Here is a 15,231-nt window from a genome sequence, read left to right as displayed (position 1 = left end):
ATGGAGATTCGTTAGTAAGAGGTGTGATAGTTGAGAGTTTAACAAAATCTTACCAACCTGGTGCTACCATTAAATACGTGAGTCTATTAGGGAGCAAAAGCAAAGGGTGAAAGAAATGATAGTGGTGGCAGATATGAATGATTTGAAAGGAGATAAAATGGATATGATAGAGGACCTGAAGGAATTGTTTGAGGTAGCAAAAGAGAAGAGTGAGAAAGTTAGGATGGTTAGTCTGTTGCCGCAGTATGACAGTGAACAGTTTAGGAGGGCCATAATTGCTAATGACTTTATGCACGGGTTATGCAGGATGAGTGGTGTGGAATTTGTGGATGTGTGGAGCGAGTTCGATGGGCGAAAGGATCTATATATAAGGTGGTTGGTTTGCATTTGAATGCATTTGGTGTAAGAAGACTTGAAAAAGTGTTGTTGAATGAAGTGGATGTGCAGAATCAGGGAAACTAGATTTATTAAGGGGGGGGGAGTAGATATGCTGACCTTACGGAGGCAGTTGAGTGTATGAATGAGTATAATATGCCCTAGCGAATAAGAAGGACAATAAATCAGAATGGGATAGTTAGTATAAGGCATCAAGGTAGGGAAGGGGCTAACGGGCTTCTGCAATTCATGTATACTAATGCTAGGAGTATTAGGAACAAGAAGAAAGAATTTTTGGCCTTGGTTGGCACTTCCAGACCACAGGTTATTGGCATTAGTGAAACATAGCTGACTGAAGATGATATAGCTAGTGAGATTGAATGTGAGGGGTATAGTGTGTTGAGGAGTGACAGGGAGAATGAAATGGGGGGGAAGTATTATTGATGATAGCTGATAAGCTGCAGCCAAGGAGAATAGAAGTTGAATTGCAGGATAGAGAAAAGAGCACATTTGAGGCCATTTGGTGTCAGATTGAGACTAGCAGAACAAAATATACAATTGGGTGCTGCTATAGACCAGGTGTTAGAATAGATGGTGGAGATAGTATGCATAACCAAATAGAAGAAATGAGTGGAAGGAGGGTAATTATTATGGGAGATTTCAACTATGGTAACATTGATCGGGATGAGGAGAAGACAAGACACATGGGAGAAAGGAATTGGATTTTATGCGGTTATTAAGGGATAACTATCTGTGACAGCATGTAATGAAACTTTAACCTGCATGGCTAATGAAAGAACATTAGACAGGCAGGCTAAAGAGAATCCCAAACAGATTTTTCGATATGTTGCAAGTAAAAGAAAAAATGTATACGGCAAAATGATTTTAAAGAATGCCGATGGTAGGAAAACAACTGAATCAGTTGATATAGTAGAAATACTGAGCGAGCACTTCGCAAGAGTATATCTTCCAGGTGGTGACACTGCAGAAATGGAAGAACCAACAGCTTATATGGGATTTGTGGTGAATGAAGTGGAGGTGAATGGTCTATTACAAAACCTCAATGTCAATTCATCTGTGAGATTGGATGGTATACCAGCTCGTACGAGAAGCAGCTAAAGAATTGTCAGTGCCTTTGACCATTTTGTTTAATTTGAGACTTGGGTCTGGGTTAGTCCTAAGGGGGTGGAAAGAGGGGGAAATAGTTCCACTGCATAAAGGAGGTTCCAAGACTGCTGTTGTAAATTACCGACCGATCAGCATATCAGGAATTGTTGTCAAGGTTTTGAAGAAAATAGTCAAGAGGAAAATACAAGATTGGATAGATGAAAATGGGATACTGTATGGGGACAGCATGGTTTTGTGAAGGGTAGATCATGCCTCAGTAACTTGCTCACGTTCTATAACACAGTGACTGCTGAACTGGATAAGGGTAATGGGTTTACAGTGATTCTACTGGACCTTGTAAAGCCTTTGATAGAATACCACATAGAATTCTAATCAGAAAACTGCAGCATATGAGAATGGATATAGGGTTGGTGAGATGGATAGGAGGGTGGTTGATGGAGAGATATCAGAGAGTGGTTTATTCAGGAGTCGAGTCCAAAAGACGGCCTGTGACTAGTGGTGTGCTGCAGGGTTCTGTTCTTGGACCACTACTGTTTAATTTGTTCATTAACGATATAGGAAAGGATCTGAGAGGAACTGTGCATCTGTTTATGGATGATGCAAAGTTGGGTAGAGCAATAGTGAAGTAATAGTAAATGCTCAGGATGTCAAAATTTTGCGGGATGATTTGGATAGTTTGGGGGACTGGGCTGAGGAGAATGGATGTCAATTTAATGTGGCAAAATGTAAGGTTCTGCATTTTGGGTTGAAAAGATTAACAGCAGTATATCACATTGGTGGAACTGTACTCCATGAGATTGACAAGGCCAGGGATTTGGGAGTGTTGCTGGATAGGGAGTTGAAGTTTAGGGGACACATTGCAAAAGTGGCTAATTCAGCTCATCAAATCACTTGGTTGCTGAAAAATACTTTAACAAGTAGAGACAAACAGGTTATTGTTCCTCTGTATTGAGTCTTGATAAGACCCCATCTAGACTACTGTGCCCAGATATTGGTGCCAGGGTTTCTTATGGATGGGGAGGAGGTGGAGAGGATTCAGAGACGAGTGACCAAGATAATAGCAAGACGATGGAATGAACCTTAAGAACAGGTTGAAGATTTGTGGGCTGCATAAATTGGTTGATAGGCGGAAAAGGGGTGATATGATTGAGACATTCAAATTACTGAAGGGTTTCTATAAGATAATTCAGAAGATATTTTTGAGAATAGGACTGGTAGTGGGAGGACTAGGGGCCATCCATGGAAGCTTGGTAAGAGTGTGGTTAGCAAGGGTGTTAGAGCTAGGTTTTTTACTTGGAAAGTGGTAAATGAGCGGAATAAGCTGACAGAGTCTGTTGTCGGTGCCATGACTGTAAATGAGTTCAAGGTGAAGTATGATAGATACTGTGTGAATGTTGAATAGTTGTTCTTGGCATGATGTTGGGCCTCCCCCAATGAGTCTAAGGACTCCTTTGACCTGCCCGTAATAATAATTATCTGTAATAAATTCATGGGCTTTGGACCTGATCCATCAAATTTGCGTTATGTCATTCTGTTTCAACATCTTTAACTTTATCTTTCTCTTTCTATCTCTTTTTTAGTTGTCATGTTTATTTTTCATTGTTGTGTTATTATGTTCCATCAAGTCGTTTTTGACTCCTGGTGATTTTATGAATATACTCTCTCCATTCAGATCTGTCCCTGACCATATCTTTCAAAATTTCCAAGCTCATTCCAGTTGCTCCTTTAACTCCATCCACCCATCTAATTCTTGTTGATTGGATTTTAATGCTATAGATGTGAACACAGAGTGATAAGAAAAATAGCTGTTTATTAACTTTGATAAATATAATACCAGCAAAATATAGCTAATATTTCGCTGGTATTATATCCATCATCTTCAGAGCACACAAACAAAGTTTGTTACAGTAACGAGACTGCAATCCGGTGTAATAGTGGGACTAGTATGAGTAATTGTAGCGTACAACACAAAGACTAAAGTCCTAATTAGTTGTCACTTTTATTTTTCAAAAATTATAGTCCTACTTTAACAAACTTTGTTTGTGTGCTCTGAAGATGCTGGATATAATACCAACGAAATATTAGCATTTAAGTTAATAAATAGTTATTTTCTTATCACTCTGTGTTCACATCTATACTGTTAAAATCCAATCAACATGTGTGACAAGCACATAAGCCTTTCCACACGGTTAAATATTCATCTAATTCTTGGTCTTCCTCTTCTCCTGCTTCCATCAATTTTAGCAAGCATCATCATCTTCTCCAGACTGTCATTTGCTTTCATAATATGTTCCAAAGTATGACAATTTTTGCTTGATGATCATAGGGAGCAATCTGGCTTTATCCTGTCTATCATCGATTTATTGGTTTGCTTTGCAGTCCACGGTATTCTTTGTAAGTGTCTCTCCAAACCCATAATTCAAATACATCCAACTTTCACATCTATACAGTACCACAGGGAATAACATTGCTTTCACGATTCTGATTTTTGTTGCAAGGGAGCAATCTGGCTTTATTCTGTCTATCACCGATTTATTGGTTTGCTTTGCAGTCCACGGTATTCTTTGTAAGTGTCTCTCCAAACCCATAATTCAAATACATCCAACTTTCACATCTATACAGTACCACAGGGAATAACATTGCTTTCACGATTCTGATTTTTGTTGCAAGGCTAATATCTTTATCTTTAAAGATATTAACTTAAATTTGTCATTGCTTTCTTTCTGAGTAATAATCTTCTTCCGACTTCTTCAGTACAGTAACCATCTTTATCAATTCAGGATCCTAGGAGCACAAAATTGTGAACTACTTCCATTTTCTCCCCCAATCTACTTCAAAATCATTAAGTTCACATGTTGCCATAACATTTGTCTTTTTGAGGTTAAGTTTAAGGCCATATTTAGCACTTTAACTTTCATAATAAGTTCCACCAAATCTTCTTTGCATTCTGCTAGCAAGGTGGTATCATCTGCATACCTCAAATTATTTTCAACTGAAGACTCCTCCAGCCCTGCCATTCTTAAAATGTATTTGCTGTACAAGTTAAACAGGTACGGAGATAAATTACATCCTTGTCACACCCCTTTACCTATTGTGAAATACTCAGTTTTTCCAAAATCTGTTTGATGTCCATAACTTCCTTGCTCCATATTCAAGGATGAAATAATCTATTATTAATTTTTACTCGTCATTCCAACTATATCTTGTGATTCCATAGCTTTATCTTTTCTCAAACCAGCTGTTTTCAATTTTAAGATAATTTCTGATGAACCCTTATCCTTCATCATTTCTTCAAAACCAGATGTCCCCCCCAGCCCCAATTTTTTTTCTCCTATCCTCTCCAACCTGCACGTTAAGATCTCCTAAGATGATTATACTCTTATTTTGAATAAAATACCCTTCATCTGCTCTTCATATAATGTCTTTTCCTCTGTATCTGAACCTTGTTGTGGTATGTGTACCCAGATAAGTGAGGTTTGTTTTCTGTTAGAAAAAAAAACTCCTTAACAGTATACAGGTAAATCCCAAACCTGCTCTACGTTAGAATACTCATTTAAGTTTCTGCATCAAAACCTTCCCAAGAATGCTTGATTCCCAAAAGAGGACAATCCAATCAATAGACCTCTCTCTTTCTCTCTCTCTCTCTCACACACACACACACACACACACACCTCCTCCTCTAGTCGATGTTTCATAAATACTCTCCTTCTGTATTATTTTGTCCTATAGGTATTCCTCCACTGGACTGACCATTAAACCAACTTCTCTTTCTCCTCTTCTATTACTTCCATTACACTTGCAACACACATCACACTGTTGTGTTTTATCATAATCAAATTCTGATATGTACCATCAGCTTATGGGTGGTATACAGGATATTATGATAGTACCAGTTGAAAAAAAAGTTTACATCATTACTAATTTCCTACAATTTTCCTCTAAATTAAAACTGTTATCTGTCAGACTCAAATATTGTCTGATCTTATACTTCATTCTTCTAAGGCACTTTTTACTGTATATCAATCCACCTAGATCTTGGTCTTCCTCTGGGTCTTTTTCCTGTCATCTTGGCAAAAATTACCTGTTTTACTAACTTTCTCCCCTTCCATTCTATTTAGGTGACCCATACCACCTAGATTTGCTCAGCTCTGCTTACACATTTCTGAATGCTTAACATCACAGTCCTTCCTAATATCCTCATCTATAATATGATTCTACTATCTATTCGCTTGCCAATCCTTTTCAAAACTCCTATCCATGATGTTCAGCATTTGATGAAGTGTTTTATTTCTAACCTAGCTCTCAGATCCAAAAACTAGTTTGAACACTGTCTTATATACAGCTAGTTTAGTGTTTTAACTAATTTCTCTCTTATTCTCTATAAATTTCTTCATTTGACTTCCTACTATACCAAATTTGCTAATTCCAGTGTCTATTTCCATGTGCCATTGCCATTGCATCTTCACTAAAAATTATGCCTAAATGCTATTTAGGCATAATTTTTAGTGTCTTCTAGAAAAGAGAAAGTTGTCTGACAAGGCCAAGCACATTGCATATCTACGTATAAAAAAGAGCCAGGTGGTAGTTTGTTATCTCTTTCTTTTAAGGTTACACGGTGATCAGCATTCATATTTATGAATTTAGGTACACAAAACACACGTGTTGAAAAGATTATTTTACTGATTAATAATAAAATAATAACTTGACGTTTCGATCCCTGTATTGAGGTCATCATCAGAAGGATACATGTGTATTAGATCCAAACTACATGCTGTTGCACTCTATACAGGTAAATTACATCTACGTTGTTAACTAATCTTTTTTCTTGGCCTGCCCTATAGTGATAAAAAAAAAAAAAAAAAAAAAACTCTGCTAAAGTCCTCATGGTAAGATCCTCTGCCACACCTATCCCACCCAGGGGTTTACAAAATACAATGCACATGTAACATACCATACATAGGGGAAACAGGGCAAACCATCGCAAACAGGAAGGATGAACACAACACATAAAATACCTCCATTTTGGAAAAACTGGCCTTTCTGACCACGCACTCCAAACATACCACAGAATTGATTGGAAAGGTACCAAGTCCCTACACCGCACCAAAACCTGGTTCAAGCGGAAATTCAAGGAAACATGTGAAATGCTCAAACATGATCCGAATCTGAATAAAAATGGTCTAACCCAGTGGTTCTCAAACTGGGTGCCGCAAAATTTTGAATCATTTATTTGAAAAAAGCAAAATATTCAATTGCCACAAATAACTAAATCAAAAACAAAAATATTATATATTTTGATTTTAATGGATGAAGCGTATATAAAAATTATCATTTTTTGTATCACTCTTATATTATATCCTGGGATTTCATTAGATCACCGCGTGTCGTAGTAACTAGATATGTGACGGCACATAAATACTGGGGAAAATGAACTAATGAATGGTTAGTTGTCCCTGCTGTCTGTTTTAGTATTTCTCTGTTCAGTGTGACGAGTATTATACATGATCATTTCCCCTAAACAAAAATCATGAGTCTTTTGTCATCGGTGAGAATAAACGAAGTACGATATTAAAGTCGTTAAATTCAGTGAGTAGAGGTTTTTCTTACTGTTATATATTCCAACTATAACGAGAGACATCATAAACAAATGTTTTTCCTTTTTAGTTTAAATAAAATCTGTTTTCTTTTAAACATGCTTTCCTTCATATCTTTAGTATCTGTAATATCAATTTATTTATGGGTTATATATGCGAGTCTTTCAGAATCAATTAATCGGCACTTTACTCTCTATAAAAAGCAAATAATACTAGGGGTGCCATGAAATTTATTTATTCATTTTAGTGTGCTGCCAGACAAAAAAGTTTGAGAACCACTGGTCTAACCATTCCAAGAATGTGGAGTACCCATCTGCAACCTTCATAGCAACCACAAAAAAAAAATCAAAATATATAATATTTTTGTTTTTGATTTAGTTATTTGTGGCAATTGAATATTTTTTTGTGGTTGTTCCAGTAACTGACTTTTCACTGTTCGCCCTGGTTCCCTGGTGAAAACAACGGGGGCCTTGTTTAACCGGGCGACGCCCCAGCCAGAATGAAATTTTGTCATGTCTTACCATCATTTTTTATATTGGTTTAACCAATAAGAATACAGTTTGGTCGGCTAAATCCCAAATTGCCAGCCCATCCTCGTTTGTTCAGTATCCAGGTAGATACCCAACAGGGTGCACCACAAGAAGGTGAGGATTGGACATTAGGTCAGAAGCCCTGGTTGGTTCTCCGCATTCCTTTAAAGGCTATGTGGAGGTTTCCTCTCAGTTACACAGCTTTGACCCTTAACCACTCCGGAATACAATGTTAAAGAAAGAAAAAATACAAGAAACAATAATGGAAGAAATGAAATTAGACTGTATAAAGGCTAAAGTCTTGTGACGGGCTCTCTCTATTGGTGCTGGTGGCTAGCCTTGGGTAGATACACAAGTTATACTCTGCAGATAGCAGCATGGGTTTAAGTTTACTAAAGGGAGGTCTTGTTTTAGCAATTTGCTCATATTTTACAACATAAGGCCCAATTTGGATAAAGGGAATGGGTAAACTATGAAACTGTTGGATATGTCTAAGGCATCTGTTAGGATACTACATGAAAGGCTCTTGCATAAACTGGAGAATATGGTTTGGATATAAACTCTTGAATTGAATAAGTGGATGGTTGAGAGACAGGGATCAAAAAGTGGTACATGATGGGTATGAATCTGCCACATTTATGGTGACCCAAGGTGCACCCAGGGTTCAATCCTTGTACTATTTTTGTTCATTAATGTCATTAGGAAGGATATAACAGGAGATGTTCAGTTGTTTGCTGATAATGCAAAGATAGGCAGAGCAATCAAAAATTCTACTGATATCCCTCACTTACAGAATGATTTGAATAGGCTTAAAAGTGGGGCAAATGAAAATTGCTCTTAGTTCAATGTTAGTAAATGTAAGTTTTGCTCTTTGGTTCCAATGGCATATTACCTTAGCAGGGTTATGCTACAAGAAACTGATATGAGGCTTAATTGACACAGCAAAAATTGCAAATACAATTCAGGATAATTGTGATGTTGAAATGAACCTTGACATGTGAGGACAAGGAAGTCATTTTGCTGTTTTACAAATCCTTGATAAGACCACACTTGGACTGCTGTGTGCAGGTTTGGTCTTCTGATTTTCATGGAGATAAAGAAGTTGTGAAAAAGGTGCAAAGAAAAGTTACAAAGATTATTTTATGGAATGTAGATTATGAGAACAGATTGAAAGTATGTAGGCCACTGAAATTTTTCATTATATGGAAGGTGGGAAGAGAACACATGGGATATCCTAGGAGGTTGTTCACAGTTAAGAAATGGGTAAGAGCTAGATTTTTCTCCTATAGAGCAGCAAGTGACTCAGTGGAGTAGTTCACCTATTGAAGTGGTGAGTGCATCAAGTATGAATGGCTTTAAGGAAATGCGTGACAGCTGGTTTGGATGATGTATGGCATCCCTCAATAAGTTCTTAACTCCCTGGAGGTCTCAGATAATAATGATAATTTCTTTAGAAGTACATCATCATCTGCTTAAAGTAAAGAGAGGAGTTAAATATCTCCAGTGTTAATTTCAGGATTTCATATAGATAATGAAGAACAATGGATATAACGTTCACCCTTGTCTCACACCTGATTTAACATGTTTTGTAGACTGCGCATTGCTCAATATAATATCCAGTTTAGCCCTTGTTGATCCATTTTAGGAGTTTTATTTATCAGAAATTCCTCATAAAAGAAAAAAAAAAATATATATATATATATATATATATAATTTTTTTATACCTCTGCTCAGTCCTTTTGAGATGCAAAAGGACTGAGCAGAGTTACTTTAGCTCTGACTTTTTGAAGACCAGCAGGTAGTCACTCTCAATCCCTTAAGTGTTTACTGGTAGTGAGAGCAAACAATGAATAAATGAAAGTTTTTCATTTGACAGAGTATAGAAGACAACTGCCATGATCTCATGGATGTAAATCATAATATCCATATATTTTCTGTAATAGTGTGAGTTATATGGTCAGTTTTTCTGGAGATGTGGATTTAAAAACCTCAGTTTCTAGTAGGAAACTGTATTTGTCCATGCCAGAGATCAACTAACTCTGGAACCAGTTGAAGAGAGGCTTAAGAAAAAAAGTTCCAATCTTGATTGACTGGAATTGAACTTAGAACAGTTACAGTTACCAGTTCTCAAGTTAATTGATCTCTGTCATGTGCAAACAGGGTTCCCCCACATCTTAATAAATGCATCATTTGAGATGCAGAATTAATACCGAAGTTTCCCATTAAAAAAATAAATACTGTATTTGAAAACTTCTATATAAATAAAACTTCACTTTAATGTTGTGGAAATTTTGATTTTTTTTGTACATCAATGTTCACTTCTTTTTTCTTTCAGACCTCTGTGATAGATTATGTGAAGCCATCTGATCTCAAAAAGGATCTTAATGATAAATTTAGGGAACGTTTTCCACATATACAGTTAACTCTTAGTAAGCTAAGAAGGTAAGAGAGATTAATATGATCATGTTATTTTTGCATTATCATGATATTAGCTTATATACACTATTACGCATGTCTAAGGATAGAAATGAGTCTAATTTTGTTTATCCAGCTTTTTTTAGTCGCTTATGGCTCAAAATGATGTTCACTGAAAAATTACGTTGCATCATAAAAATATATACACAATAATTTAAATTCAGTTTGAAGATTTTAAAATCTGAACATAAATCTACTATTTATTGATCTATCTAGGATCTAAATGTTGTAATTTTAATACATACTATAAGCAATAACTAATAATAAATGTTGTTGCATCTGCTACCCAACCCAACAAAAAAATAAATAAGTAAAAGTGTATATTGTACAATATTATTATTTTACAATATTATTGTACAATATTATTATTCTCCAGGAATCAGATTATCTCTGATTCCTTTTACAGTACTCTTTCCTCTATTTCTATGCTTTTTTTTTTCAATAAATTTCAGAACATGCTTTCACTTTTCACTTTCTTGATATTTATCTTCTGTCTTCTTACAAGTCCTTCCATGACTTTTGCTTAGCTCCTTTTATCTATTTGCTTTGCTTTCTGACATTTTTTGTTGCATTCTCTCGGAGCACCTGCTCACTTGTCATAACTTTGGATAGGACTTCTTCCTGGGTTGCCTCTTTTAATGTTTTTGAGTCCATCAAAGATCTGATTTTTGTATCTTTGCTGACAACTTTTCCACATTCCTGTCTGCCTACATCAATTATTTTTTTCAGAATCTGCCTTTGAGTCTCCATTGTTTGATTATTGACCTGAAATTGTTGAATTTATCTTGAATAATATTTGTATATTTCACTTTACATTCATCTCTGAAAGCTGCTCAACATTGAATTTCCTTCTTCCATACTTCTCTATGCACTTTTCTTTTCAATATGATATGCAGTTAAATCCTGCTCAAAAAAATCTAATTGGTGATCACTTCTTATTTCATATTCCTTGTATGCCCTTGTGTCCAGAACCTCAGTGAATATACCACTATCAACAATAACATAGTTATCAATGGACTTTGTGTCTTCTCTCCATGTGAATTTGAGCACATCTTTATGTTGGAAAATGGGATTTGTAATGACCAGTCTGTGCACTGAACTGAACCCAGCAGGATTTACTATTATTCATTTCCTTCTCTACTATTTAGATCTTTACCCTCTCCATGTGAGCTACCTGTTCCTAGTGAAGGAGACCTCCCATTGATTGTACTGTCCCTTTCTGTATTCTTTTATTGCTATCCTGTCTTCCAGATTACCATCATTGGGATCCAGTGCCTTGCCACTGTGTTTATCATGCAATGTGACCTATAGACATCTGAAAAGGGGGGGGGGGGATCCTGGTAGTCTTGCACTACTTTGGCCTCTGTTTCAGCAGGATGGGCAGTCCTGAATGGCCCACCAGAATCAATCAGCTAGTGTGCTTGCCTGCAAGAAACAAAGGTATTGCAGTGGTCTTCTTCCCCAAGATCTGGGGACAAGGCTTTCTGTGGCACCCATATGGTAGGGTATTGCTTGATGGAGAATGGGTGTCCATTTGTGGTTCTATGGTGGGTTCTAATACAACTCCTCCTGAGAATGAACTTCTTCATCTGCTTGTTTACCAGGGGTCCCTTAACAAGCCCCAACAAGATACACAAACCATACAATCATCAACAGAAAAGCAAAGTAAGAAACAAACAAAAAAAAAAAAAAATCAGGAGCTGCAATAAATACACCACTGTTCCTAATCATACACTGAACAGGTGAATGTCCAGTTGGAAAAATGTCATACTTCTTCATCCAGAAAAGTTGGCTACTAGTTACAGTCTCTCACACACACAAAAAAAAAAACATTATTCTAGAGGCAGAATATCAGAGTGGGACCTTCTTATTGTCCCCAATGAAGAGATATGCTCTGAACTCAAGGACTAGGTAGTGACATCCATAAGGGATGGGCATCTGGTTCTCACCAGTAACATCATCCTTACCTTCAACAAGCCAAAACCACCAACATCATTCAAAGCAGGTTATCTCAATTGTCCAGTAAGACTCTATATCCCAAACCCCTTTCAGTGCTTTAAATGTCAGAAATATGTTCATTCTCAAACTGCTTGTCATGGCTGTGCCTGATGTGGCAGTAAAGAACATGAGAATAAAAAGAGCAAAATGTCAAAATACTATAAATGTGAAGGAGACCACCCGGCATGCCAAATGTATAAAGAAGAAAAGGGGATACAAAAGTTACAAACAGAACAGTGCATCACATATCAGGAAGCAACAGTAGCAACAACAACATCTGCTAAACCTTCTTATACTAGGAAGGCAACTGTGAAGAAAGTGTCAGTCAGGATGTTGACTTGACACATATGTCAATCCTGCTTTCTTATAACTACAACATCCCTGAAAGATATGACTTGCCCACTATCTCCTTTGAGTAAATGAAAGAGAAAAAATTGTTATGGATTCACTCCTGAAGACGTGCTTAAAGCAGTTCTCACTACATGAAAATCCTCATATTAAAAAAATAAAAAAATAGAACATACATGACTGACAGAGGATTAAAGACATATCTCCAGACCCTTATTAGGTGGCTCACCAAGATAGAATCGATACCTCTGTTCCTTCTCAGGAAGATAAAATAATGAATATACTGAGTGCCCTAGAGGGAGCAGAATTTGATGACATCTTGGATATTTTTCCAGAAGAAGAAATAATGGATAATGGCCATCCACAATTCTCAAAAATCCAAGGCTAATAAAAACAGAACTTCTCAACATAGGAAGCCAGATGATACCACCAAATAGATATAATGAAAACATTCCTAAAGTGGAATTGTCATCAATTCCAACAAAATGTAGATGACATCAAGGCTCTCTTGCAGATGTATAAACCAATGTTCTTTTGCTTGTAATGTTACCATTAGTTATAAAAACAAAGCAGGGACTGGACCTGCTTTGTTTTTATAACTAAAAGTTGCCATCCTTGTGGACAACAACCCCCCCCCCCCACCTCCTCCTAACAAATCCAAATTAACACCAATGTAGAAGCATTTGCTATCCAACTCTCAGTCAGAAATATAACAACATGCTACATCTACCTTCCTCCTGCAGCAGATATTTTCAAGATGACCTTGATGATATCATATTGCAGTTACCATCCACTTACTTTTAATAGAGGATTTAAACTGACACAACACACTGTGGGGTAGTGTCCAAAAAAGCATCAGCGGAAGAGCTGTTGAGTATATACTTGACAACAACAATCTCTCCCTCTTAAACACAGAAAGCAACACCTTCTTCCATATGCCTATCCAAACATTCACTGTCATCGACTTAACTATTCTCCTCATCCTCTCTTTTCCAATTGTTTAAGTGGAAAACTGATGACATCCTATTTGAAAGTGATCACCTTCTTGTGATGTCCACTTTTCTGCATGGGCAACCACATTGCACATCACGGATATCACAGTGGAAAATTGAGTAAACTAACTGGCCCACCTTTTGTTCATTGGCTAAATTCGATTCATTAGCAGTGAGCTCATCTCCTATCCATAAGGCAGCAAAGCATGTAACAAGAGCAGCCAGAACCAGAACTGCAATTACTAAAACATCTGGTTGGTTCCTGTGCTTTCCTAAACCATGGTGAAACGACAATTGCACAGCAGCCGAAGAAGTTCACAAGAAAAGTTGGAGTATCTTCTGCAGATACCCCCACAACAACAACAAACTTAATTACTTTCAGATGTGATCAGCCCTGAGCAAGATACATCAGAGCCAGAAGGAATCCTGGATCCAATATTCTTCTTCTATATCAAGATCTGCCAGCAGCAAAGAAGTATGGGGGAAAGAATCCAGAATATAAAAGGTAGATATATCACTCCCTAGCTCTCTATCCTAGAATTGTGCAACATAACGGTTGCACAATTGCCCATACACTCAAGGAGACTTGCGAAAATATTGGCAACATCTTTATATGTCCCCAAGTTTCTTGCCCAGAAAAAGCAAAGCAGAAAAACAACAAATCCAGTTTACTTCAAATGGTACTCAAGAATACAACAGGCCATTCAGTAAAGAAGAAACAAAAGCTGCTTTACTTAAATACTGTTGGGCCAGATAATATCTATTATGAGATTTTAAAGTATCTGTCACCATCACCATCATTGTCACCATCATCAACTGTTACACCTATACAATGGAATCTTCTGTGGCTGCTTATTTCTGGATACCTAGCAGAAGGTGATTATTTTTGCTTTTCCTTTTCCTCTCTATCCTAGAACATAACAGTGCACAATTGCCCATACACTTAAGGGGACTTGTGAAAATATTGGCAACATCTTTATATGCCCTCAAGTTTCTTGCCCAGAAAAAGCAAAGCAGAAAAACAACAAATCCAGTTTACTTCAAATGGTACTCAAGAATACAACAGGCCATTCATTTCTGGATGGCCAACAGGCCATTTCTGGATACCTGTCAGAAGGCAATTATTTTTGCTTTTCCTAAGCCAGGGAAAGATCCAACAGTTATTAACCCTGTACAAATCATAAACCTGCCCATCTATCAAGTACTGCTTGCACATCTGGCAAGGTGCACCAAGAGCTCCTAAAAATACGCTGTGCAATACTGAAAAAAGCAATCAGACTCTTATCAGCTCACTCCAATGTGTAGGCATGCATCTTCTATAAATATTTCCATGGTAAATGGTCATCAGATCTATCACCAATAATTCCTCCTCCCTCTCTACCAAATCAATTGATTTGGTAGAGAGGGAGAAGGAATCCTATCACAGTCCAACTCTATACTCATAGAACAAGTTTCTCTTCCTATTGCTGCTGTATTAAGAACAGCCTCCTTTCCCATGTGTTTCCTAAGGAACAATTGTTCTCTGCCAAGTTGGCAGGAAAACGACCCAGAGGAAGACCAAGATATAGGTGGATTGATATGGTACAAAGTGCCTTAGACGATAGAAATATAAGATCTGGTAATGTTGGAGTCTTGACAAGTAACAGACTGATTTGGAGGAAAATTGTAGATAGGAAGTTAGTAATTATGTATTTATTTATTATTTATTTTATATTTATTATGTAATAATAGTATTTATGTTTTCTGGAATGTTATGATCAGTTGCCTCTTATCCTCTCTTTACTTCTTTAC

At 36.9% G+C, this 15,231-nt stretch overlaps 1 protein-coding gene across 4 annotated transcripts in view; it reads left to right on the top strand.

Moving 5' to 3' along the window:
• The window catches only part of LOC150108164 (CDK5 and ABL1 enzyme substrate 2), a 272,612-nt gene that overhangs the window by 162,167 nt on the left and 95,214 nt on the right, over positions 1-15,231 (top strand). For all 4 annotated transcript variants that reach the window (XM_090390623.1, XM_090390622.1, XM_090390621.1 and 1 more), the window contains one exon: positions 9,963-10,069. In XM_090390623.1, the coding sequence (XP_090246749.1) occupies positions 9,963-10,069 (107 nt within the window). The remainder of the gene's footprint in view (positions 1-9,962; positions 10,070-15,231) is intronic.

The sequence above is a fragment of the Typopeltis vanoorti genome, chromosome 3 (assembly GCF_054136105.1).
Source record: "Typopeltis vanoorti isolate ZY-2024b chromosome 3, IOZ_Tvanoo_1.0, whole genome shotgun sequence".
Classification (NCBI taxonomy): domain Eukaryota; kingdom Metazoa; phylum Arthropoda; class Arachnida; order Uropygi; family Thelyphonidae; genus Typopeltis; species Typopeltis vanoorti.
This window is presented reverse-complemented; position numbering and strand designations above follow the sequence as displayed.